The sequence below is a fragment of the Neoarius graeffei genome, chromosome 21, assembly GCF_027579695.1.
Source record: "Neoarius graeffei isolate fNeoGra1 chromosome 21, fNeoGra1.pri, whole genome shotgun sequence".
Taxonomy (NCBI): Eukaryota; Metazoa; Chordata; class Actinopteri; order Siluriformes; family Ariidae; genus Neoarius; species Neoarius graeffei.
The window spans coordinates 17,335,327-17,362,285 of NC_083589.1; the positions used below are offsets into that span (position 1 = coordinate 17,335,327).

A 26,959-nucleotide genomic window follows, 5' to 3' on the forward strand; every position below is an offset into this window, starting at 1 on the left:
GATGTTGTGATGCAGGCGCGCGCAGCCGATAGGGGGAGACTTTTAACTGCAGGAGATGCAAAACGGCAGAACACCATGAACAACAGAAGATGGCCTTCGAATCGACCTGAATAACCCGGATGCTATTTTTTCAGCTGATTGATTTTTCAGAATGAATTTGACTGGTTGAATCTGAGCTCTGAACTTAACACCCCGAACACAAGTTCTGATCTGAAAACTTAAATTATTGAATCTGAATTTGTAAAAACTGGGGATATATATATATATATATATATATATATATATATATATATATATATATATAATTAAATGATCAATATTAAGAATTCGGTGGCTTTTAAGATTAGGATATTTTTAAATTCAAATGTTTGTCAATGGTTTTGCTGTCATAAAAAGAAAAAAGTACAACACGCAACACTCGTGCCGTAGACAGAGGACTGCAGAGGCGAGCTTATGACGTCATCTTTCAGCGACGGAAAGGCGTATAGTCGGCTGGTCGATATGGCTGGTATGATGAGAAAGGTACGTGTGGAGGTCATTTAATTAATTGTATATCATGTCTTAATGTTGAACTGTTGATTTTTTTTGTCCTCTTCGTGCAAGATTACTGGGATAAATGACAGAGCTACAGGATACTAAAACGTTAGAGAACTCGTATGGACATTGGTTAAAAACAAACAAACAAAAATCGTTGACTGGAGTGTAGGGACACATTAGTTTAGACAAGTATGGAGGAAATTAATAATGTAGTATTACGTGAGAGAGAGTTTGATTTTTAGTCAAGTTAAATCTATATTCATTTCCATTGATTCTCCTTAGAGCTTAGGTTCATGCAGATAATGCAAGGTTAATTACATTATATGTTAAATCCTTAAACTACTTTATGATAGATACTTTATGATATGATAAACTACTTTATGCTTTTTTGCATGGTTATCAGGGTTTTAAAATCCCCATAGCTCAGGGAAGGTTGCATTGTATTTTTATGAGCTGCACTATGCTCTTTTTGTTCTTGGTGTAGTTCAGAGTATTCCTTATTTTGTCCCCACACATTAAAGTGCTTTCCTGCTCCCACCACACCTCATTCAACTAATCAGCTGATTAACAAACAGCTCTTCCTGAGTTGAAGTAGATGTGTTGGCCCAACAAAATCTCTAAGCTGCACTGAACTTGTGGTGTAGATGGAGAGGTGGTCATAACCCAGAAAGTGCTGTGCTTTCCTGGTATTACTGAAAGTAAAGCACAAAAAGTAAAGCTTGTGTTCTGTTGTTCAATAATTTTGATGATGGAAATTACAGCACAGTTGTGTGTATCTGTGAGTAGCATTACACTCAGCAGCACAGCACAAAGACAGCTGATTATAGCCAAGATGATGTTCCCTGTTTTTTTTTTCCATCTCAGTATATCAGAAGTACAACTCTGCAGTTTCTGTCATTAATTAGATTAATTTCAGTTTGATTTGTTTATCATTTTAAGACTAAATATTGTAACAAAACAGCTTTAGAGAAAATCTGGATCTACTTGGGTTCCTATTGAGCAAACTAACTGTATAGGCAACAATGGCCTGGGGGGAACAACCCCTCACACGACATGAAGAAACCTTTAAAGGAACCATACTCCACGGAGAACTTGGTGACTGTGGATAAATCATAACAGAGTTAGAGTAAAAGCAACCAGCAGTACATGCCATCTGGAAACGTCCCCAACAGTATAAAGTGAGTCACAAGCATCAAGATGAAATCTGGCAGATATGGAAGAGTGAGGAGTCACAGCTAGACCCCGAAGCCGTTTGTTTTCAGGATAATGGCTGGCTGATGAAATTATTGGCTGGCTAGCTGACTCAGCCAAAACCTTAATGGCTGCTGCAGCCACCAAAATGTTTATGGCTACAAATGGCTGATACTGTTTCTTCACACCTATGGTCTACGTTCAATTGATTATAAGATGCAGTGTACTGGTTACACAGATACATAGGCTATTTCCACAACACAGTTTGGTTAAAAAACTGATTGTACTACAACAAATGGTGTATTTATGATAGCATTTATTGATTATAAGTTATTTATTTATTACATTTATTTATTATAAGTACTTAGATGTATTATTATTATCTCTCTCTCTCTCTCTCACACACACACACGGGTCATTTAACATGAAATCATATGAATTATGAGATATTAAAATATAGTAGGCCCTAGTAGACTTTATTCTGTGCAGTGTACGGCGACGGATTCGCTCTAAATTATCTCCGACCGCCAAGTTCACTAATGTTCGGTCTGCCTTGCCTACCAGGCAAACAGAGCGGTCAGTATATTGCTAGCTGTGGTCAGACTGCAAAGTATGAATCATGAAAGAGTGTCTCTGAGGGAGTCCCGCTTAATTAATGGACGTCACTGTGTGGCATATATCCGGGCGAACGGATCAAACAAATGGTGGGAATAAATAGCAAATTACCACAGGTCCCCTGGTCTCTTACTTCATTGTAAATATAAATCTAGCAAGATTGTAGTTCAATGCTAATAATAAGCTAATCTGGATTGTTCGAGGAAGGCATCTAGCTATCTACTCTCACCAGCAATGACCAGTGAAGGACTGGCAGCTATCTTACTATGATGAAAGTAGTGGTGGAGTACTTTTTTTTTTTTTTATCAATCTCGAAGTATGTGAAACAAACAAACAAAAAAATACCTTTACACTTTCCCTCAGCAGCGGCAAAGAATGCAGCCATCTCGTCGATATCGGAGTTGATTGATGCTCTGGGTGGGTTCCCGGGTTCCCCAGTGTATCGTGGTAACGGTGTGAGGGGCGGGAAGCCAGACAGGTAGTCACAACGGCAAGCTTGTGGTGGCTCTCTGTGCTGTGATAAATCTAAATCTCTACAGTGTATGCCTATACGTCTCTATTGTGTTACTACTAGTATGTACAGTTGATCATGTTTGTGTCACTTTTCTTGTAGCTCATGATGTGGATAAACCCATTATTTGATGTACACAATTCTTAGTGGCTCAGCCAAATTTTATTAGATAGCGGCTCAAATTGGCTTACAAAATTATTGGCTAGCGGCGGCTCAAATTCTAAATGGCAGTTTTAGCGGCGCCTGGCGGCGGCTTCGGGGTCTAGTCACAGCCAGAAGTGTTTCAGGATCAAGAGAGAGGCTTGTGTACAACAGGGCTCGAAATTCGCGGTGGTCCGGTCCCCCGAGGTGACTTAATTTGTCATTTGGCGGGTAATTCCTGTCACTAGCCAGCCTGGCTGGCGAGTTGAAAATAAAAAAATATATATGAAGCGAAGATTCAGACTAGGGCTGTGCGATATCTCCGAAAATTCTGTGTGAGATACATAAAATTATTATATCGTAACTATCGAGTATTTAATGGTCATCTGCCGACTTGCGTTTGTTTAAAACCTTTTCCGGTGGTTTTCTCCCTGTCCCTCAGGCAGTAACATGAGAGGCTGCCTAAGGGTAAAAAAAAAAAAACAATAACGTCACGCAGTCGCCAACCAATCCCGGGCGCCATCTAGGTGCTGAAAGGAACTTGCGGGAAGATTTTCGAGTTCCGGTTTACAGCGCTGACTCATGGCTGACTCAGTTCGTGCAATCGGTGGTGCTGCATAGGCTACCGTGTAAGCTCTGTCAATTTCAGCGACAAATTAAAAATGGAAGCGGACGAATTGGTTCCTAAAAGAACTAGTAAGGGGTCAGTCATCTGGCATTTTTTTGGATATCGCGAGGAGGACGTGGAACAGCAAATGTCAGTTTGTGAAATGTGCAAAAAACAAAACAAAACAGTACTCCGGTCTTGAAATAAATGCACATTAGTCATGAACAATGGTAACTACTCTCTTTTTTGTTATTTTTGACAGAAGTAAAATTCATACATGAGCAAATTTTGGCGAGTTGATTTTCTGTTTGGCTGGTTACTTTGGAAGGTATTGGAAGTCTGGCTGGCTGGTGAAAAAAAATATGAATTTCGAGCCCTGCAGTAAATACTTTGTGTACCCTGCGAACAGAGTATATTGCTGAAGAGCACAGTGTGCATTAGTGTGCTGGCAGAATTCAGGCTGATGTTTATGGCAACTGCTTTCCTCTTATAGTAGTCTAATAAGGGAGTATGTTTCTGTATGTTATAATTATGCAAAAGAATGTACATATGTTATGCAAATGAAGAAGGTGAATATGACTGGTTAGGAATAAGTACAACATTATTAATAATATCAGAAGGAACAGTAAACCTTAAAGCCTCAATGTAATTTTTGTTTCTGCTTAAAAAAAAGCATGATTATTGAGTCAGGGAACAAAACGCTCATAAAATGTTTCTGATCTCCTCTGAGTCATCCCAACATCCTGTAAGAGTTATCTACATTTGTAGCCTAATCGTGCTACTGTGTCAGTACACAGTAGCACGATTAGGCTGCAAATGTAGATAACTCTTATGCCGCTTTTCCACTACCAACGCGGCTGAGCCGTGCCGTGCTGAGTTGGGCTGAGTCGAGCTGAGTGGGGCTGTTGGAGTTGCATTTCGACTACAACCGCGCTGAACCGTGCTGGCTGGAAGTGGGTGGACACATTGGGTGGAGTTAGCGAAAGTGGGTGGACGTCACGTGATGTCGTTAGGCGGCGGAAACAGTGACATCAGTGACCTTTTAAGCGGTAGTCTCACGAGCCGGATAGTAAACAATAAACATGGAGGACATGGAGTCGTTAGTGTTGCTGGTCTTGGTGCTGTGGCTTGTTGTCACCGACAACGCCAACAGATACTGGCAAGAGCGTATAGATGAGGCGAGGCGCATAAGGCTTAAGAAATTCTCGTAATTCGTAATTCTTCTTCTTCCGGGTTTACGGTGTTTACAGATCCCAGCGTGCTCGCGGGGCGTGTGTGGGCATGTGAGGACACTCCTCCTCACCAATCAGTGCACAGGGGAGTGTCTCCTCACGCCCCTAGCCCCACTCGGCTCGGTTTGGCTCGCTTCAGCCTCACTCCAAAACTGTGCGAGTTTTGGGTGCTGAGTAGGGCTGAAGCGAGCTGAGTCGTGCTGCTCTAAGGTAGTCGAAACGCGAGCCGTGTCGGGCTGAAGTGAGCTGAAAAAGGGTAGTGGAAAAGGGCCATTACAGGATGTTGGGATGACTCGGAGGAGATCAGGAACTTTTTATGAGTGTTTTGTAAATATATGTAAAAGAAGACTAACTAATGTCAAACTCTGAGCAATACCTACTACCAGTGCAGTATCTATTACCAAGTACTTGGTGTATGTTATATGAATGTCTGTAGATTGTATTGTACATCTTTCTTGTTTGTAAATTTTGTCCTTGTAAATTTGTAAACCCTTATGTCTGTCATATTCTTGTTTGTAAATCTTGTATCTTTTTTTTAAAAATGTAAATCTCTATGTATTCATTGAGGACTGTTTCGTAAGACAGTGTACTGAATTTCGTTGTGTATCTTACATAATGACGATAAGGCAATCTTGAATCAAAAACTAAAAATTGTAGTTTACATGAATGTTTACAGTTATAGCATTTAACTCTACAGCATGTGTCTACAAATAGCAGGTGTTTATTTAATGTCAGATCCGTAGTACCAGTGGGTTTTAATAATGATGAGCTTTTAAAAATGTCCTGTTTCAAGCATTTTGGCAAAACGGCTATCAGTGCCTGAAGAACAAGCCTAATTAACCTTACAAATATTTATAAAAGTTTTTAATATTTTACAATGCCTCCTCACCTGCTACTTGTGTTTTTGTAATAATCCATCTGTTGATTAGCAGCTTGTAATTTTTTTTCTGTTACAGAAGTGTAAATGTGTTTCATGTTTAATGTATTGTTAATTGTTCATTTCTTTCAGACCACAGGCTTAGTGGGCCTTGCTGTTTCGCTGAACCCACATGAGGTAAAGTCCCTGCTTTTTGGTCAACTACCTTAATGCATCTTATTCAGCCAGTACAGAGGAAACCAGTAGGAAAGACATGCATAAATGTTATCCAAATGAAGAAGGTACATCTCATATACATGAGCTGTATAAATTTTATATACATTTTACATAGAACTTCTAGATATATGCTAATCTAATTGCCTGCTGTATCTCATGAAGTATTGCATTTGTAGTCAGACACATAATGTCAGTGTGTTCATCGGTCTTGTCCTTGTTGGGCTGGATTTTAATTTTATTTTTTTAAATTAATTTTGTAAGATTAAGGAAGTTTTATGCTTTATTGTGCTATCCTCGGCAATGTCTTTTTATGTATTTTATGTGCATGTACTTTTATTGCCAGTCAAGTTGGGATGGCTTTTAATTAAGTTTAAGTGTAAAGTAAATGTAGGCATACAGTCGTTCACTTTATGCCAGTTAATAAGGTATGCAACTGTTGAATTGTGCCATTTCTCTGCCCTAAGCGTCTTAGGATTTTGTACACCAAGATTTTGGGCTGCATCCAGGCCATGCCTCAGGAGGCAGCCTACAGGAAGTACACTGAGCAGCTAATAACTGAGCGACTCAACCATGTGAAATCGGTAAAGAAACCTCTAATTAGAACATTAGACTTTTTGTTCCTGATATAAGGTTACGTGGTGGTGATGATAAGCAATATAAATGTGAGGTTTTCACACAATATATGATTTCAATTTGAAGGCAAAGAAATCATTTTTGATGATTTGATGATGCAAATCATATTTGATGATACAACAAAATCTGCTACGATAACGTAAGTACTAACTTTCGACTGATGTATCAATAGCTTTGTTCAGAATCCGGGGTAGGCCTAACCGTTAATTCACAAGTGGTGAAGACATGGAGAAGAACTGTTTTAAAAGTGTCAGAGTTACGGGTATATCAGTTTGCTAGCCTATTTACATTTAAGTTTAAAGTTATTAATTTTTTTTTAATACACAACTGCCATTCCTTTTTAGATAATTGATTTATGATAAGTTGTAGGTATGTAATGATCTATTGCGCGACAGTAAATTGTGATACAAATTTATGATGAGTCAAATCAGTGAAATAAAAAATAATCAGACTGTAATCTTATTTTTCTAGCTGTAATTGCATTGTTTGAACAGCAGAGGGTGCAGTAACGTACAATAGCAATAACGTACTATAGAGGGTGCAAAATGGTACAATACGTATGGTTTCACCATAGTACTTGGCCCTTTTCCACTACCCTTTTTCAGCTCACTTCAGCTCACTTCAGCCCGACACGGCTCGCGTTTCGACTACCAAAAACCAGCACGACTCAGCTCGCTTCAGCCCTGCTTAGCCCCTAAAACTCACACCGTTTTGGAGTGGGGCTGAAGCGAGCCAAACCGTGCCGAGTGAGGTTGGGGGCGTGAGCAGACACTCCCCTGTGCACTGATTGGTGAGGAGGCGTGTCCTCACATGCCCACACACGCCCCGCGAGCGCGCTGGGATCTGTAAACACCGCAAACCCGGAAGAAGAATAATTACGAATTACGAGAATTTCTGAAGCCTTATGCGCCTCGCCTCATCTATACGCTCTTGCCAGTATCTGTTGGCGTTGTCGGTGACAACAAGCCACAGCACCAAGACCAGCAACACTAACGACACCATGTCCTCCATGTTTATTGTTTACTATTCGGGTCGTGAGACTACCGCTTAAAAGATCACTGAATCAGTGACATACAGAGCATCGTGGACGAGTTCGCGGAGCGTAAGGCTCGTCGTATGCCCTTCAAATAATGCGCGCAGTAGGCTATTGATGTTTTATTATGAGCCATGTACAGTATGTCGCCTAATGTTTTTTTGTTTCTGAGTTACATGTTCGTTTGAAGGACTTAATGTACAAAATAACATAGTTGCACCCCGTAGTGTTGAAATTGGTAAACACAGTGCATTCAGTGAGGTTTGCACCGCCCTCCTTTTATTTCTGACTCTTCCCGTCACCGTTGCAACCTCTGAGCGCTCATTCGTATGCCCTTCAAATAATGTGCGCAGTATAGGCTATTGATGTTTTATTATGAGCCATGTACAGTATCCTAATGTTTTTTGTTTCTGAGTTACATGTTCGTTTGAAGGACTTGATGTACTAAATAACATAGTTGCACCCGGTAGTGTTGAAATTGGTAAACACCGCAGTTGCGGACATTTTGTAGCCTAAAATGATGTTATGATAAGCTTTAATAAAGGGCCCGGTCATTTGCCCCGCCCCCGGCCCGGCTCTGACTTGTTCCGCCACTGTCACTGATGTCACTGTTTGCGCTGCTTAACGACATCACGTGACGTCCACCCACTTTCGCTAACTCCACCCAATGTGTCCACCCACTTCCAGGCAGCACGGTTCAGCGCGGTTGTAGTCGAAATGCAACTCCAACAGCCCCGCTCAGCTCGACTCAGCACGGCACGGCTCAGCCGCGTTTGTAGTGGAAAAGCGGCATTTGTGTTGCCTGGCTTGAAAAGTGCTATAAAAATAAATATTATATTCTTTATTATTAAGAGCATACAATCGCAGGAATATGTGTAACTTCACCCTAAGCAGAGGTAACGCAGCTCTAATGCTGTGAAAACATGCCAAAAAACAAACAAACAAAAACCCGGGTCTGAAATGGGAAAGAGCTGTTGTGTGATTGTCCAAATAGATTTAACAAGAAATCAGAGCTCTCTTTTTAGACCGCTGAAAGATAAAGAAAAGAGAAGAAAATTGAGGTAGTCCACATTTTCATAAAAGTTTTATTAAGAAAAGGCCCATTTTGTTAACTTTTTTCACATTTAATGAAAGGAATATTTTAGTTAATTGGCTATTATATTTTACTCCACACTTTACAAATGTGGGTAATAATTATTGTTATTTATTTAGGAAATTAAACAAGTTATTTATTTAACAAAAGCTGCTGAAGAATAGGAAAGTAAATGTTAGGTTTTTTTTTTTAGTAATACAATTTTCATTTCACTTTTTTCAAAACATTGTGAATTGGGTGAATTGATACATGCCTTATAATTGATTATGATTGTTGCCTTGACTCATATCAGTAGTTGCCTTTTAAAGTGAATGCAATGCCTTATTGTAATGCTTTAAAATGAATATACATCATTAGTAATGACCAAAATGAATTAATAAAGCAGGGGGAAAAATATTTTTTATCAATCACAAAGCTACTGATAAATCCAGAGACTCAGATTGTTGGCGCGCCCGCGTCTAAGACGCACTATTTCGAATAATGAACGCATTGTCGAGAGGGGCAGGGGCCAATATGGACACGAGCATTTTATACCCTATTTGGAACGTTTTGTGGCGTATTACTTGACTTCATGGTCTCAATATCGAAAATCTTGCACAAATATGCAACTTCCAACATAATTATCTGGTGTAGCCGTTCAGTATTGGTGGGTGGAGCACAGAGGACGGCAGGACAGAGATCAGGTTCAAAATAGCGTTTATTGCTAGACTTTTCAGTTTAACAATACTTCACTCAAACAGACATATATATATACACACACACACACAACTGGCGTCTTGTTCAGGGATGAGCTCCTCTGCTCTCTGCTCTCCCTGCCTAAATAGGGCGCGGTCACTGGGAAGACACACAAACACAGGTTAATTGGAGTCAGGTGTAGTGATTCTGCCACTTACCTTCCCTGACTCCGCCCTCCTGTCACAGACCGGTGCTTGATCACGCCCCCGCTACCACATCTGGATATTCAACAGATTTCAGCATCGGATGAATTTGTTTTGACCGCCGCCATCTTGACTATACGTTGGACCCGTTCGTGTATTTACGCCGCCCCGTTTGTAGCGTCCCAAATGAGTAAAACCTGATCCAAGTCTTTCGCTAGGTGGCGTCTTACGGTCTATGTACGAATATTCGAAAGAGACAAGAAAACATGGATAAGAAAAAAAAGAAAAATACATCTATTTTGTCATTCTTCGGCAGAAAGAACCTGAAAAAACTGATACCCAAGGTAATTAGTCATACTAGATTTACACACATCCTGATTTTGATGATTTAATCAACTGTTGTATCATTAGTATCAGACATTGTTAATTTTCAAACTTCATAGCCTGAATTTGAACCCAAGATTGAAGAATCAGCATCCCATCTGATTCTCTGAAATTAGAAGTAGAGATGATTAGAGACAAGCAGAATTAGACCGTCACAGCATGCAAAAAACAAACCCATTCTTGTGCTATAATGTACAAGGAGGAGATAATATAGATGTGATATATAGTGGCCTGTGGTTGAATTCCAAAATATTGCCACTGATTAAACAATATCTCAATATATTTGGTTGAAGCACTGATTTTTGTCATCTACATTGCTTCGTATGGCTTCTAATCCCAAAAAAAAACAGAATTGAGAAGAAAAAAACAGCCCCTGGGCTGCCGCAGCTGTTCATTGGGCTCGCTTCGCTCACTAGGTTCGCTTCAACTGAAGGATAATAACTGGGCCCCCCATTGTAGAAATGGGCCCCTGTTTTTTCCCAGGAGGGGCCCTGTGGGCCCCTTGACCTGCAAAACAATCTGATTCTCTGTAAATCGCAGTGTCCGGATCCCGGAAAAAGGCAGCCTTGCCTCAGGGCTAATCTCGCATAACGTCACGCGTGGAACCCGGTTATCTGGGTCATTTCTGTTCATCTGACTCCATACTTGTTTACTCACTGAAATTAGATGTTATTGTTGGAATCTTACAAAAATAACAATGGGAAAGCGCTGCATGAATTTGAATGTTCAAATTCATACACAACAGGACATTCAGTTCACGAATTTCTGAGAAATGACACGAATCTAAAACGACAGTGGGTGAGCTTTGTGCAAACAAAGCGGGCAGATTTCATGTTGCCTACTAATAATAAACCTGATTCATCAAGTGTTCACCACCACCACCAGAACGACCACATGGGAATTACTGGAACAAAATGAAACCCATTTATTTTATAAATGGCATTTGATCTGACGTTTGGACAGTTCGTCAGTTCTCCTATTATCACCCACTTCATATTTTCTTTCAGTAATTATACTGAATAAGTGTATGTTTTAAAGATTATATTTCTGCGTTTATTGAGGTACATGTAAAAATTTTCCCTATATTTTACATTGGCCAGCTTAGAATAAAAATCCACAAACCAATCTGTTTTCTAATTCTTTCCGGCTGGTGGTATGCTATCGGTAGTGAGTGGGACTGAGTGAACTGGCAGTTTCTCGTCTTGGGGGCTTGAAAAGATGACCAAAAGAAGATTATCAAGGATATTCCAGATAACTCTGGATATAATCTTCTGCTCCTTCATCCGACATATAAGAATCCCAATCGCTATCAGAATTCTCTCAAATGTGATTCCATATCGAGACTGGTCTAACCACTGCTGCGCACAGGGATGAAATTGATACCTGGTTCTTTGTTACACGTGTGACGTCATGCCCCTCTTCGAGATCTTCTGGATTGGTCTTGGCAGATTCCGTGAAAATCGGCTGATCGTCTTGATTTTCCATCAATTTTTGGCCTTTTGGATCAGCTATGGTTCGAAAACACATGGTCAGTCAGCATAATGATTGCTTTGTACAAGGGGAAAAAAAGTGTGTTTTAGGGATATTAAATTCGCGTTAAATTGATGCATCAATCAGAATTATCCAATTGTTATCTTTGCCTAATGTATAATGAATGAATATGAACCAAGATGTATGAACTGTAATGTCTTTGGCATACAGTGGCATGTGGATTCTTATGGTATGATGTTCTTTAAAGGAACCTGATGTAGAGAAACTTGAAAGGAAAATTAACTGTGGTCAGATTGAAGAGGTCATCGCACAAGTGAGTACAAAACGGATGCACGAACACTGAAGAAAGCCACATTTTTGCTAAAAAAGGCTGTAGAACATTTAATATTGTTCTGTTTGTCAAAGCCAGAGGTAATTACTGTGCTCTCAAGGCCTCAGTTTTGCTTAAACTCCTATATACTGCAGCTGTGCAGTGGACAGAAAGATCTCTCTCAAATGAGCAGGAGAGAGGATAACGGAATCAGATATAACTAGATGACGGCACGTATTATCTGTGCAAATATAAGTGCGTATTCATAAAGTTTTCAGTAGATTATAGTCTTCTTTTCAAAATCAATTTGTATTGCAAAAAGAAGTTACAAAAGAAAAAAACAGCATCACAATTGACTCACTATCATCTGTAATGTACTGTAATAAGCATATACAGTACTACATGTCATTAAGAATTCGTCAGATCAGTTGGAAAAAATATTTTGAATATGAAAAATGAATTTTAATAGAAGGGGGAAAAATTTACAAATAATTGCATTTGTCGTTTACTTTTACAGTTTGTAGTTTTCTGGAAAGCTCTAAAATTCACGATCATTTATCACTATTTCTATATAATGACATTTTGAATGAAACGTAATTATTAAATTAATTATAAATTAAACTAATTCCCTTCTAATTTTTTTTAGGATAGCAGTTTTCAGTAGCAACTGCATTAATTAACTAAATTAACAAAACTGTTAATTGTAAGTGTTGTTTTCTTGCAATTATATCAATATACATACACCAAATGGCCAAAAGTACGTGGACACCCAACCACCACACCTATGTGCTGTAGTGAGATCAGACACTGATGTTGGGTGAGGAGGGATGGGGATAACAGAACAGTTTATATGTTTAAAATCTTTATTTTCCTGTTATGCTGCAACAATGTCTATTGTCTAATTATAGATGAAAGTCTTCCGGATTTACCCAGAAATCCAGATATTTGACAAAACTCTTGAAAATCTCCGGTTTCCCAAATGGAGAAATGTATTTTTGGGATTTTTCACATTCCTAGACACGGCATAATACTTCGCATCATCCTTGCATGGGCACAGTCCTTAAAAGAATAATCCAGAGTGATATGCTTTCTAGGTCTATTTTTGCATTATTGGGACTGCATACGTTGAGTTGCTACCACAATCACTTCAATCGGATGTGTTTTGAGACAGTTCGTTTTCTGCGATTTCAACCGGAAAGCGCTAACACGGCAGTGCGAGGGGCATGTCTTTTTGCCGATACAAAACGCTAGTTTTAAAACCATTGCAAAGCTCAAAACAACAGGACAGTTCTGTGGAAATGAGTAGAGGGTTCCTACCTTCCTGAGTTTACCTTCAACTGTCTGATATTTTTCAAAGTAATTAACTGTGTAGCCAGGAAAATCACCGCATTTTCTAAATGCACTCCTGAAAATTACTCATTAACTAGGGGAATTAAATTTAATATTTTTTTGACATGTTAATCATTTAATGAAAGAAAAAGGCTTAAGTTAACTTGTTTTAGTGAAAAGTACTAGAATGCAGGGTTTTGTGTGTTTGTTATTAAAATGTTTTCGGGGGACGCCCTAAACACCCCCCCAAGTGTTTTGAGTGATTTAGCTCTTGCCTCTTTTGCTTTCCTTTGCTGGCATCCCTTTGGTCTCTTTCATTTATACTTTGGAAGCTTTTTGTAGCTAAAACAACAGAATTTGACAATCAGTGACTATAAAAAATGGCAGCACATGCTTGTAGTGTGTGCAGATCAAATATTTGAAGATTGGTAGTGTCATTGTAATTGGGTAATAACGACAGCTCTGACTGGAATACATTGGAAGGTTCAAAAATTAAAATGGTATTGGTGCATGTATGTTGATGCATGTAAGTTGTGCTTACAAAAATGTTTGTTATAACTAACTACAGGGATGTTTTTATTTAAATTCTATTGAAATGGTGCACTTTTTTTTTTTTTTTGGTCAACCCCTCTAATGGTGTCACCTGATGCATTCTGTATCCCTGTAATGACACCACTTTGCAGGATGCTTGAGTTCTTCCATTCCAAACTTGGCAAATCCATGCCTTCATGGAGCTCACTTTGTGCACAGGTACATTGTGATGCTGGAGCAGGTTTGGGCCTCTTGGTTCCAGTGAAGGGAAATTGTAAAGCTACAAAGACATTCTATACAATTGTGAGATTTAGATTTTGGGGAAGAACCTCATATGGTTGTAATGGTCAGATGTCCACATACTTTTGGACATATTGTGTGTGTGTGTGTATATATACTGGGTATACTTTTTATATGTGCGTACTGACCCTAACTAGTAGTGTTATGAGTAAGCTGAAAATCTCACAACATTGCGAAGTTGTGGCATGTAAGAAATATATATTTTTTATATTTTGTAGGCAGAGACGGAGCTCACCTTATCCAGAAAAATGGCAGAATGGAAACCATGGGAACCACTGATCGAAGAAGCCCCTGCAAACCAATGGAAGTGGCCAATCTAAACTTGCATTGTGGCTTCATGCTAAACAAAAATTTGAGCTTTCAATGGGCTTTTTGTTGATTTCAGGTTTATTTGTTTGACAATGATTAATAAATATTGTACATTAATGTGTCCACTGTGTGAAACTGTTGGGAACATAATTCACATGTAGGGCCAGCTGTGTTAAAAATAAAAGTGACTAAAATAGAAGGGTTTTTTTCACACAAAAAGGACACAAGGAACAACTTTTTTTTTTTTTTAAATATAAAACCAACCAAGGGCCTCTGCATGCTCTTGCGACAAGGCTTTCGCAGATAGCTTTTCGCAGACAGTTGTAATTTATCGTTGAGCGGGGAGTAATAGGCATGCGCAATGTTATTCACCGCCACAATGCAAGGGGGCGCGAAGTCACGAAATCACTAAGCGTAGCTGGTGGGTGTGGTTAGTGGAGTGTTTATCCTCCGGTTACTTAAAGGCGTCACGCAGTGGCGATAAAAGTCGCATTATTCTGCACCAGAATGCTTTCGAGATTCGAAATAAATTGACCGTCGATTTTTTAAAAGCTTCCCGCGGTTGTAATCGGTCCTTATTTGATCATGCCCATCACTTGAAATTTTCCGCGTTCGCAGCGCCCCCTCTCGGTCAATGGAACAGCTGCGTGACGTCATACCAGTAACCACTCGGTGCAGTTGCAATGGCAGACACACCAGAAAATAGGAGCGATGCTGAGGAAATTAGCTTTGATTTTACCGATACAGAAGAAAATGGCCCACAAGTAGAGATTTTGACAGCTGAATGTCCTGGTGGTATCCAGCATTACAGATTTGAACCTGAGCGCTCATCTTCAGAAGAAAATGAGGACAGTTCTGACGATGACAGAAACGAAGACGGGCGACTTGAAGACTTGTTTTGGTTGGTTTCTCTGACTAAATCACTACTTATGTGTATTTTTAAAGACCATTTTCACTTGAATTAGAATGCTGTGTGATTAATCTATGATTGTGTGTAATACTGATAGCTGTAGGGGGTGAAAGTATAGCTAGAAAGATTGAATTCTAGCAACTTGACAGCTTGCGATCTCGCGAAATGCAGTGGGCCTTCTGATACAGTAGACCCCTTGATATTCCAGTTTTCATCATTTTCCTTTTATTGCGGTTGATTTTAACTTGATATTCAGTATGTTATAGGCTGGGAGTATTGAGCTTTGTATTGTATTGTTTAGTAAACGTACAATCGTCAGTAATAAGTGATAATTATTAGTTAAAGGCAGCTCTGTGGCATAAATCTTTCAATTAATCTTCTGTCATCCATTTGCTAAAATTATGTGCCACATGTGTTATCAAGACAACACTTCATGTGACAAAGAAAGATATGACAAATACATAAATGTATGAAAATCATTTTGTACAATTAATGATTGATACATAGAAACACTTAACACGTGTATGGCAGCGGGGGCGTGGTCAAGCGCCAGTCTGTGACAGGAGGGCGGAGCCAGGGAAGGTGAGTGGCAGAATCATTACACCTGACGGTAATTAACCTGTGTTTTCCTAGTAACCGCGCCCTATTTAAGGAGGCAGAGGAGAGCTCATCCCGGGACAAGAACACAGTGTGTGTGTTTCGCTATCAGATTAAAACTGGCGGTTATACTGAAAAGTCTGGCAATAAAAAGCCTATTTGCATCTGAAGCGTTGTCCTGCCGTCCTCTGTGCTCCACCCACACTTCAGAGAGCTCTACAGTGGTGCCAAAACCCAGGACAAGGTGGAGCACCAACCTCGCAGCCCCATGGAATCCTCCCCGTTCGCGGACCTGGTCCACGCCCTCGCCACGGCTCAGCAAAGCCAGCACCAGGCGCTCGTCACGCTCCGAAAGGAGCAAGAGCGGCGCTTCGAAGCCCTGGTGCTGGCCCAGCAGGAAGATCGCGAGGCGTTCCGGCATCTCGCGTCGGCGGGGTCCACCAGCGCCCCGGCCTCGGGCCCGTCTCCCCTCACCGTGACCAAGATGGGCCCGAAGGACGACCCCGAGGCGTTTCTCACATTGTTCGAGCAGGTCGCCGAAGCCTCGGGGTGGCCGATGAAGCAGCGCGCGGCGCGCCTCCTCCCCCTCCTGACGGGAGAGGCGCAGCTGGCCGCACTATAACTCCCCGCTGAGCGGCCTACGCGGACCTTCACCGGGCCGTCCTCCAGCGCGTGGGGCGCACGCCAGAACAGCGCCAGCGCTTCCGCACGCTGGAGGACGGCCCGGCGAAGGTCCGCGTAGGCCAGCCGGCGGGGAGTTATAGTCAGGAGGGGGAGGAGGCGCGCCGCGTGCTGCTCCATCGGCCACCCGGAGGCTTCGGCGACCTGCTCGAACAATGTGAGAAACGCCTCGGGGTCGTCCTTCGGGCCCATCTTGGTCACGGTGAGGGGAGACGGGCCCGAGGCCGGGGCGCTGGTGGACCCCGCCGACGCGAGGAGATGCCGGAACGCCTCGCGATCTTCCTGCTGGGCCAGCACCAGGGCTTCGAAGCGCTGCTCTTGCTCCTTTCGGAGCGTGACGAGCGCCTGGTGCTGGCTTTGCTGAGCCGTGGCGAGGGCGTGGACCAGGTCCGCGAACGGGGAGGATTCCATGGGGCTGCGAGGTTGGTGCTCCACCTTGTCCCAGGTTTTGGCACCACTGTAGAGCTCTCTGAAGTGTGGGTGGAGCACAGAGGACGGCAGGACAACGCTTCAGATGCAAATAGACTTTTTATTGCCAGACTTTTCAGTATAACCGCCAGTTTTAATCTGATAGCGAAACACACACACTGTGTTCTTGTCCCGGGATGAGCTCTTCTCTGCTCTGCCTCCTTAAATAGGGCGCGGTTACTGGGAAAACACACAACACAGGTTAATTACCGTCAGGTGTAATGATCCTGTCACAGACCGGCGCTTGACCACGCCCCCGCTGCCACAATGTGTTTTTAAAAAAATTATTTTTTTCTATCAATACCTAGCCATGACCTTGAAATCAGATCCATTGATAACAGTCACAAATAGTGTTCAGTGTTCGTTGTTACAGCCAAACACAATACACCGATTAGGCATTTTGTATCACAGAATATTAATACATCATTTCATAGTGTTTTGAGTGTTCAAAACTATCCACAAACTGAATAAATCCACAAAATCCGCAATGTAAACAACTCTGGTAAACGCACGCCATAGAGAAAACATGGGGACAGGCCAGCATCACCCAAGGGAGGTTACTGGTATGACATCACACAAGTTGACCTAGTTAACGGCTGGCTGCCTAAATTTGGCTGTGCGCGTCAACTTTAAATGCTTGTAGCGGGCGCATCGTGACACTGAGATCGCGGGAAACCGAGGGGCTTGAATAACCCACCAAACCTGACATTTTGACACATGATATAGCCTGATTGCTGAAATTACCGCACGACGCCTTTAAAATGACTAGAACTGGAGTCGTATAGATGTACGTACTTCCTTGATCAACTGCTCTTCGTGCTGCTCCATCTTCGCTCGTGTTTTTAAAAATGGCGGTCGTGAAAACAAACCAAACCGGGAAAGTAGGGAAGCGGAAGTGCGTGTACAGCGGATGTAGAGTGGACCAATCAGAGCCCTCTTGTCTGCGACGCTGTCTGCGAGGCTTCTGCGGTGGTCACAATTTTTGGGAGGTGCGCGCAGAGCGTCTGCGAAGGGGGGGCTACGCAGACGCCATCTGCGAGGACTGCGTTGTCAGCATAAATTGGCCTTAAGTCAACAAACCCCAGTAGAATACAAACAGAAGTTTACCTTATTTCACTTTGAGGGGAAAAAGTTATAATTAGTACTAGATACTCTGTTGCTTTGATTTATATGTTAAGATGGGACAATTACATTGAGATGCTTACATTGTGTGAGTGGCAAGCGTAGAGGTTGTAGTGTTTCTTCATAATACACAGCATTATCACTTGATCAGCAGTTAGACACTCAAGCTCAGTAACAAGTGTACAGACATTAATTGTTGCTTTACATCTACATAAATTCATGCTTCAAAATAAACAGACAAGGAATCAAAGAGCACTGTAACTTAAGTGTATACACATTCTAAATGGGGGTGGGGTGGGGGAAGACCTGGTTAAACTCATGTCAAACAAAAGTAGTAAAATAGAATATTTGTACAAATAGGGTTTGGTCTGTTGATGTGATCAGTGTGTAGTCATATAGTTTCTTTGTGTAATAATGTATTTGAGCTACATTTGTCTATAAAATCTGTGCATATCTTTTTACTTATTACATTTTAACTCAACTAAATAGATGTTATTAGCAGTATGACAGTCAACATTCTGAAAAGAGTAGAAATTTTGGTATTAGTTCCAACAATAACATGTATCAAATTGCTTTATAAAATACATGTTTTACAAAAAGGCACAATTAAAGACCAAATCAGCATCCTGTACTGAGACAGATTACCATGATGTTTTTAAAAAAAAAAAAAAGGCAAATTGTGTCATCTCTTTAGATTTGAAAACTTCAACGCCTATGACTTATTTACATTCCATAAGAGACTCGAGACTTTCTGTGACATTTGCTGAGCCAGTCGGGATGTTGCCGTTGTTCTCTGTGGAATTAAGTGTTTTCTCATCTTCCTTGGTGCTCACCAAACTTAATATAGCTTTGTAAAGAAACTGATACTGCTCCTGGAAAAACAGAGATGAGCAACTTCAATGTCTTGCATTTTTAATTGTACCTTTTTACATACATTATTTTATTATTCATTATGGTTATCCCTAGGTTGCTGCTCATTAGTATTATTATTGCAGGATTAATAACTCAATTACCGCTTACGATAGAAACTTTTGTTCAAACTTTGTTGTGTAGGGCTTGTCACTATGGACCATGGCTGTTTTTGATACGTATTTACCCATATCCTTTTTTTTTTAATACCGTACCTTTGTCCATTTTTTCTCATAGACTTTGAATGCAGAAATTTTCAGACTGTTCCCATATAGTCAATTTTCAAACTTACTACACATGGGTAATACAGCTCAGCACTCTACCTCTTTTCATGCCTCGATCACTCCTGCTTTCTGTTTTTCATCCCCTATTTCTCCCATATCTATCTATCTATCTATCTATCTATCTATCTATCTATCTATCTATCTATCCCTTATCTTTCAGTCTAGCTAACAATAATCAAAATGAATGGTGGAATTTTTGTGACTTAACTTTCTATAGCGGTCAACGGCTGCTACAGCGCTCTCTTTCACTCCCCAGCCAGCAAAAAAAATTCAAGATGGATAGATGTATCCATCTTTGAATTTTTAATTTTTTTGCTTTGCAAGCACTATTACTTCCCTCAGGAAATGCAAATCAAGTTTCTTTTGTTATAAGGAGCAAAGCTACTGACACTGAGATCTCAAAAGGATTCGGTAAATTTACAGATTCCTATATAGTGAAAAATATTTAAAAAAAAATAAGTGGAGGAAAAAGTAAAATGGGTTCTCACAATATTACTAAATACTCCTGGTCTCATCAGGTTGGTCATCCTTGCTATCAGATAGACATCGACCAGGTTCTCCTCCTCTAGCTGATTAATCAGAGTGATCAGGGAACACAGTATCCCAGCACTGGAGCCTCCATACCTGCACAAAAAAAAAAATGTAGGAATTTCTAAGTTTAGACATTGTGGAAATTTAGGAATTCCTCCTTAAATTCCTGGAAAACCGACAGCAGCAAGTGACGAGCTAACTGTAAGACTAATGAGGGAAACTGTAACACCTACTCATCATGGACCACAATAGTGCCTTCCCGACGTGCACCCTCTTCCCTGATGATGTTAATGAGCTCAAAGGCATTACTGATGGGTCTGTCTGGATTGGGCCAATGTGGAGCCTGGTAACAGCGAACCTCCAACACATAGTCATCCTGTCATTCAGTGATACAACCATAATAAGTAAAGGTGAGAACAAGCTCATGGTGTATAGTGCCTTATACATAGTAAATAGTCACTCCCCTTGAAATTTTCCACAATTTGCAGTGTTAGAACCTGGAACTGAAATGGACTTGAGATGACATGCCATGAATTTACAAAAAATAGCCCATAATAGCCAAAATATATATACAAATTAAAAACCAACATAAAAAATTGGAATTGCATAAGAATTGACCCCTATTGCTATGAAACTTTACAATAGCTAGCAGTCATCACATAATTAGCTGAATGGAGTTGACCTGTGTGCAATTAAAGTGTCACATGACCCCAGTATAAATGCACCTGTTCCAGGAAGGCCCCAGAGTTTGTTAGAGAATATGCCTCAACAAACAGAAACATGATGACTGGGGAGCTATCAAAGCAAGTCTGGAGAAAAGTCTTGGAATATTATCAATTAAGGGCTTGGGTATTTAAAAAAAAAAGCCACACAAAACTTCAAAGAGCACATGCCAATCCATTATTTAAAAATGGGAAGAATATGGCACAAATGCACCTCTGTCTGAAGGATGGCATTAGTCAGAGACATAACCAAGAGCCGAAGGGTAACTAACTGAAGGAGCAGGAGAGATCCACACCTCAGATTGGAGAATCGATTCACAGGACAACCATGGCTCAGACACTACAAACTCAGGCTTTATGGAACAGAGGAGAAAAGAAAATCATTATAGAAAAAAGCCATATGGAGCTATTTGTCAACAGGCATGTTGGGTAATCAGCAAAAATGTGGACGAAATGTGGGGGAAAAAGGTTCTCTGGTCCGATGAGAAGAAAACTTTTTGGCTATGGCACATTTGACACTGAAAACAATGAGAACAACATGCACATGTTGAAGCATAATGGTGGTAGCAAAACATGAGTTTTGGGGATACTTTTCATCAATAGCAACTAGGAAACTGGTCAGAGTTGAGGGCAAGAAGGATGGAGCCTAGTAGAGCTAAAAGAAAACTTGTTCCAGTCTGCACTGTACTGGACACTTGAGACTGGGATGGAGATTCAACTTCCAATAGGACAACAACCCTAAGTATACTTCTAAAGCTACACTGGAGTGGTTAACCTAAAAATATTAGAATGGCCCAGTCAAAGCCCAGACCACAATCTAATTGCTGTTCACCAGTGCACTTCATCCAATCTGACGAGTCTTGAGAAATTTTGTCAAAAAAGAATATATCAGAATCTTGATGTGCAAAGCTGATAGAGACATATGTCCACGTGACATAAGACCTGCATCTGTAATTGTAGCCAAGTGATTCTGTAACTATTGACCCAGTATTGTTGCTTTTATTGTTTAATTAACCTTTGTGTCCCAAAAGAATATTGTACATCTTTGATTGTTAGACATCTTGTATAAATCAAATGTTAAAAAGCACAATTGAAAAAGTCCATTTTAATTCCAAAGTGTAACACTACAAAATGTAAAAATGTTGAAAGGAGACAGAACACTTGATAAAATAAAATTGGTTTTTAGCATTGCAATGTTTTTAATGTGTTTTAACTTAAGAAGCCAATTATTTTTAGTGACTGAGATGTAGGTTGTCATCAGCAGACGATATGTTAATAAGTTTAAGTGACTTTCTTACTTTTAAAGCTTCCAAAATAAAGTCATGCACCAACAGAGACTCTTCATAAGGTAGGCAAATCTGATCCTCCCCTGCCAGTGTCACTGTAAAGGTCTCACAGCTGATGGGCTGCTCTTTAGTTGGCCAGTAAACACACTCCTCCTCCTTGCTCTGTAAAAAGACAAATTTTTTCAACATCAAAAAGTTATACAACAGTACATATTGAGTGTGCATGCGTGTGTGTATGTGCATGCAATGACTGACCGGGCTCTGTGTATCTGGCAGAGAAATGATAATCTGAGCATTATGGTCCCAGATCATCCTCCAAAAGTCTTGTATGGTGTTGGTCAGGGGTCGCTGTGTGATGATGAATTCACAGCTTTGATGGTAACCCTGCAAACAGAACACACTCTAAAACTAATTGCAATCTTAAACACACTCACTACAATGAAAGAGCCATCTGGAACCAGTTCTCACCATGACATAAGAAGCATTAATGTAATCTGAAGAATCTGCACCAGTCGAAGCCAGACTTACTCTGGATCTTTCCACTGCACACAAAGATTGAGATTAAAGCCAGTAATATACTATTTGTGTGCAGTATGTGGTCTACCTGATTTAAAAGCACACAAAAGTTCTACTCTCGTACATTCAGGTATCAGGGACAGCTTCCCTTGGAATTAGTGGAGGTTTTTTTTTATGTGCTCATTTCCATTGTCAGATATAAATAAGTCATGATCTTGTGACCGTGACCTCATGTGGTTAGCACCTTTGCTGTGTTGTTGCAGCAGGCTCAATCATTCAGCCATCTAGACAGAAAATTTTAAGTTCATTTGCTGAGTTGTAGTACCAAGGCAGCAGCTGCTCAGCCTCCTAGTTCAGGGCTTTTCAAAGTGTGGGGCGCGCCTCCCCTAGGGGGCGCCAGAGTTCTTCAGGGGGGGCACAACGTGAGGAAAAATAAACCAGAATAAGTTACTATTGCGGACATTTAGCGAACTTCAGCTAGCCTTTGCCAGAGACAAAATGGACCGATTTTTAGTACCTAAAGCTACAGTGAGTGAGGAGACAGAGTCTGGGCCAAGCAAAAAAACAGACCCTCCAAGATTTTGCGATGTTGCGATTTGCAAATTCAACCAATCCCTGCGAATTCAGGGCGGTGTTGCAATTATATCCAATTATATGCAGTTGTCATGAACAGTTTTGCACTCAAGTTTCCATCAATGAACAGTTTATAACAAAACAGACTTCATGTTAAACTACGTATAATGAATATCCTGGTTACACAGTTATAGAAGCGAGTTATTTATAATCACGTTATCTGTCATCACCCAAATGAGGGTGGGTTCCCTTTTGAGTCTGGTTCCTCTCAAGATTTCTTCCTCATGTTGTCTGAGGGAGTTTTTCCTTGCCACCGTCGCCTCAGGCTTGCTCATTGGGGATAAATTAGAGATAAAATTAGCTCATGTTTAAAGTCTTGAATTCTCTGTAAAGCTGCTTTGTGACCAAGTCTATTGTTAAAAGCACTATAAAAATAAACTTGACTTGACTTAAATATCACACCTGCTAATAAACACTCTTCCTGCACTTAGATCTGTCTACTTCCATCTATCTTGTAGTGTCCTGATCTCTAGATCTTTAACCTAGCCACATATAAAAAGTTGTACACCTCCATGCTCTTCAAGGTTTTCATCTGTTTGTCTGTGTAGAACAATGTCTGCAGCACCAGGTAGTTTGAGATGTCGGGGAACTCAATGGATGGATAATTTTCCAACTCATAGGAAAAATCCTTCTTTATTAGCATGTAAGGATCTATCCCGTTGAGTGGTTTCTGTATCCACTTCTTTTGAGTGTACTTCTTGGTTTTAATAACTTGCTTGTTTGCTGTACACAAACATGGCAGTAGGTTCTTGTGTTAATTGACCAGACTCCACTTTTGGATCATTAATCCCTTTTGGCTGAGAATGCCCTGCATGCATGGTTTTATGTTGGCTTCTGGCACATTCATAAATACAATTTAAAACAGTTTGTTTTATTGCACTTATTTAATTCCTGAGCTCCACAGTCGATAACAGGGAGTGATGTTGCATTCTGTTAATACACTTTACGATACATTATTAGATTCTAATAGCTGACAAAATAATTGGGGATCTTTTTTTTAATGGGCCCCAACTCGTTACAAGTATGAATAGGTGGGCCTTAAAGCAGAAAAGGTTGAGAATCCCTTCCTAAGATAATATGAAGAAGGAACCTTTAAAGAAACCAAACTTAAAAAGGAACTCCTCCACATCCTCTTCTTGGAGACACCAGATTTAAAGTGCACATCACGGGTAAATTCAGGAGCAAGATCAATGTAATTCTCCTATTTTATATTAAACTTTGGTCAAATATCTGTAACATTCTACATTTTCTGCAATTTTTTTTACCTTGCGCAATACCAGGAAAATTCAGTAGAAATCAAGCCATTTGAGGCGAATTCGTCCGCCTCTGAAAAAACTTGGCATTTGAATTTCCCGGCAAACACTGATTTTCATGACGTCATCTGCGGGACGCCTCCTTCTGAATCCTACGTCGGCGCTGGTTTGTTTATGAGAAAACGACCTGGTGGTTTTCTGTAAATTTCTTCAACGTTATCCCGTAATTATTAAAATGGTTAACAGATGTCTCGTAGGAGGGTGTAGCAACACCAGTCTGGATGGGATTAGTACTCATCATTTTCCAATGAGAGAGAAATGGGAGCGCTTGGTTTACACAGGCTGTGCACTTAAACCGTGCAAAGCTCACGCAGCCTGCTCGTGATAACGTCACGAATCTGGCTCCAGACTCCCTTGGGATTTTTCCAGACGCGTTTTGTTATTTTATTTTTTTCTGCTGTAGACAGATGGCCTTGCATAAAATTACCCTTCTGGATGAGTGTGTAAAGGGACATACTTTCATATAAAAAACACGAAATTGGTCCAGAATATGCACTTTAAAGCAGTATACACCACTTCTACAGTATACACTTTAGAAGAGTTAAGGCAAACAGTACTATGTTTGTTGAAAGTATGTTCCATATTAGCATGTTGTGATGAGTGTTCCTGGGATGATGACTACAGCAACAGTTTTTTAGCAGTTCAGCAGTATTTCCTCCTTTGAGCCATGCCCTTGGGTTATTCTCCATTCCAAGAGGGAGGGTGCAATGACAAATGCTTCCTAGCAAGGTTGAAGGAGTGCATGGAAAAAACTTAAGCGTTTTTATTAACCTCTCCAAAAAAGCTGTGTGGCTAATTTTGCAACATTTCAAACTCTGAGGGTTTGAGAGGATGTTGCTATGAGCTCTGTAAAGGACATTCAAATCCTTCCACATCAAACTTGGTAAACCAAGGTTAACCTGGTTAACTTCATTAACCTTACTTTGTGTACAGGGACACTGTCATGCTGGAACAGGTTTGGGGCCTTTAGTTCCAGGAAAGGGAAATTCTAAATGCTACAGCATACAAAAGACAAAATTTACAAGTGTGTTTCTAACTTTGTGACAATAGTGCAGAAGGCACTGAGTGTGATGTCAGATGATATGGGTGTGACTGTCAGGTGTCCACATACAGTATAGCCATATAGTGTAGGGTGTTATTTATTTATTTTTAATTTTTTTAAACTGGTCAACTCTATGGCCAGATGTATTCAGCAGGCAGTGTTTGGGTTAAGGACATACCAGCATATTAATAACCCAATCAATCTACTGTATCTACTCTTGTAGATTACAGTGTGCCCAAGCCAGCCCTATCTTCAGTTATAGCTCTCAAGTTTTTATTTAAGCTATTTCCTCTTTGCATTTGCTGTCTGCCTGCAAAGATCAGCAAAGTTGTGTAAGGAACCACTGATGAAAGCAGTCAGTCTGAATAAAGATGTCTAAAACTTTGCTGGTTAGAAGTAATTACTACTCTTTTTTAAATTATTGATGGCCTATATTTTAGGTGTAGTATTACTGATTTTTTTTTTAACCAGAAAGACCAGCATGCATGCCAGTCACAGATCCAATGCTGAGGGTTTCTTTTTCTGAATGAAAGTGAGCATCTTTTTGCATACAATGGTGTGGAAAACAAAAACATCCTGGATGTGGAGGGTCTGCAAGCTGAAACACCTTGGTGATAAGAGAGATCATGGAGAATGAGAATGAACAGACTTAAAAGTTCTGATGTGGTAGCCCATCATCTCAAGATTTGACGTGTTATGCATACTGAGATGCTTTTCTGCTCATCACTGTTATAAAAAGTGATAGTGTTATTCCATCCTTTCTGGCCTCATGCTTTCTCAAACCAATCTGGCCATTTCCACTTGATCTCTCTTATCAACAAGGCATTTCCACCCACAGAACTGTTGCTCACTCAGTGTTTTTTTTTGTTTTTATCACCATTCTGTGTAAACTCCAGAGATCAGCAGTTTCTCAAAAACTCAAACCAACCCATCTGGCACCAACAACCATGCTACAGTTAAAATTACAGAGATCACATTTTTTTCACACACCAATATGAAATATGAATTGATATGAAAATTTAAATTCTTGACCTGTATCTGCATGATTTTATGTATTGCGCTGCTGCCACATGATTGACTGATTACATAACTGCATGAATATACCAGTGTTCCTATTAAAGCGGACAGTGAGTGTAGGTTTCAGTTTATTTACATTGTTTAGTGTGTTATGTCCAGTCGCATTCTGTGTGGATTATACACTATATGGCCAAAAGTATATGGAAATCGGAGTCTGGAAAATCCCATTCCAAAAGCTTGGATTGTTATCATATTGGGTTGTTTCCCCTTTGCTGTTATAACAGCCTTCACTCTTCTGAGAAGGGTTTCCAGTAGAATTTTGGAGCATGTCTGTGGGGATTTTTTTATTTAGGCATAAGAGCACAAGAGTTTGGGAACTGATGTTAGGCGAGAGGGCTTGGGCACAGCCCACATTTCAGTTCATCCGAAAGGTGTTCAGTGGGGTTGAGGTCAGGGCTCTGTGCAGGACACTCGAGTTCTTCCATTCCAACCTTAATACATCATACTTCATGGAGCTCATTTTGTGCACAGGGGCATTGTGATGCTGGAACAGGTTGGGGCTCTTAGTTCCAGTGAAGGGAAATTGTAAAACTACAGAATACCAAAAAAAAAAAAATATTCAACTGTGTGCTACCAGCTTTGCAACAACAATTTGGGGAAGAACCACATATGGGTGTAATGGTCAGGTGTCCACATAGTTTTGGACATAG

General features: G+C 40.4%; 2 protein-coding genes and 1 long non-coding RNA gene across 5 annotated transcripts in view; 1 reads left to right on the top strand and 2 right to left on the bottom strand.

The window, feature by feature from the left end:
• The first annotated feature begins 421 nt into the window (after nt 1–421).
• Nucleotides 422–14,335, top strand: ndufa5 (NADH:ubiquinone oxidoreductase subunit A5). Of its 3 annotated transcripts, XM_060902753.1 has the most exons (5): nt 431–522; nt 5,844–5,888; nt 6,392–6,508; nt 11,687–11,752; nt 14,128–14,335. In XM_060902753.1, exons 1-5 carry the CDS (start codon nt 454–456, stop codon nt 14,227–14,229), a joined length of 399 nt encoding a protein of 132 aa, XP_060758736.1. In that variant the 5' UTR covers nt 431–453; the 3' UTR covers nt 14,230–14,335. The 3 variants fall into 3 exon arrangements, with proteins under 3 accessions (XP_060758738.1, XP_060758736.1, XP_060758737.1); XM_060902755.1 differs by lacking the exon at nt 11,687–11,752 and having other exon boundaries at nt 422–522; XM_060902754.1 differs by lacking the exons at nt 431–522; nt 5,844–5,888 and adding an exon at nt 5,895–5,992.
• Nucleotides 9,366–17,768, bottom strand: LOC132869542 (uncharacterized). Its single transcript, XR_009650983.1, has 2 exons — nt 17,670–17,768; nt 9,366–11,456 (listed from the first exon to the last, which is right to left on the bottom strand). It is a non-coding gene; the product is annotated as an uncharacterized LOC132869542 (long non-coding RNA).
• A 947-nt stretch (nt 17,769–18,715) lies between these two features.
• The window catches only part of ptprz1b (protein tyrosine phosphatase receptor type Z1b), an 89,944-nt gene continuing 81,700 nt past the window's right edge, over nt 18,716–26,959 (bottom strand). The window contains exons 24-29 of the mRNA XM_060903508.1: nt 22,197–22,270; nt 21,984–22,112; nt 21,741–21,890; nt 19,954–20,096; nt 19,678–19,813; nt 18,716–18,868 (exon numbers count right to left, since the gene is read on the bottom strand). Of these exons, the coding sequence (XP_060759491.1) occupies nt 18,716–18,868; nt 19,678–19,813; nt 19,954–20,096; nt 21,741–21,890; nt 21,984–22,112; nt 22,197–22,270 (785 nt within the window). The remainder of the gene's footprint in view (nt 18,869–19,677; nt 19,814–19,953; nt 20,097–21,740; nt 21,891–21,983; nt 22,113–22,196; nt 22,271–26,959) is intronic.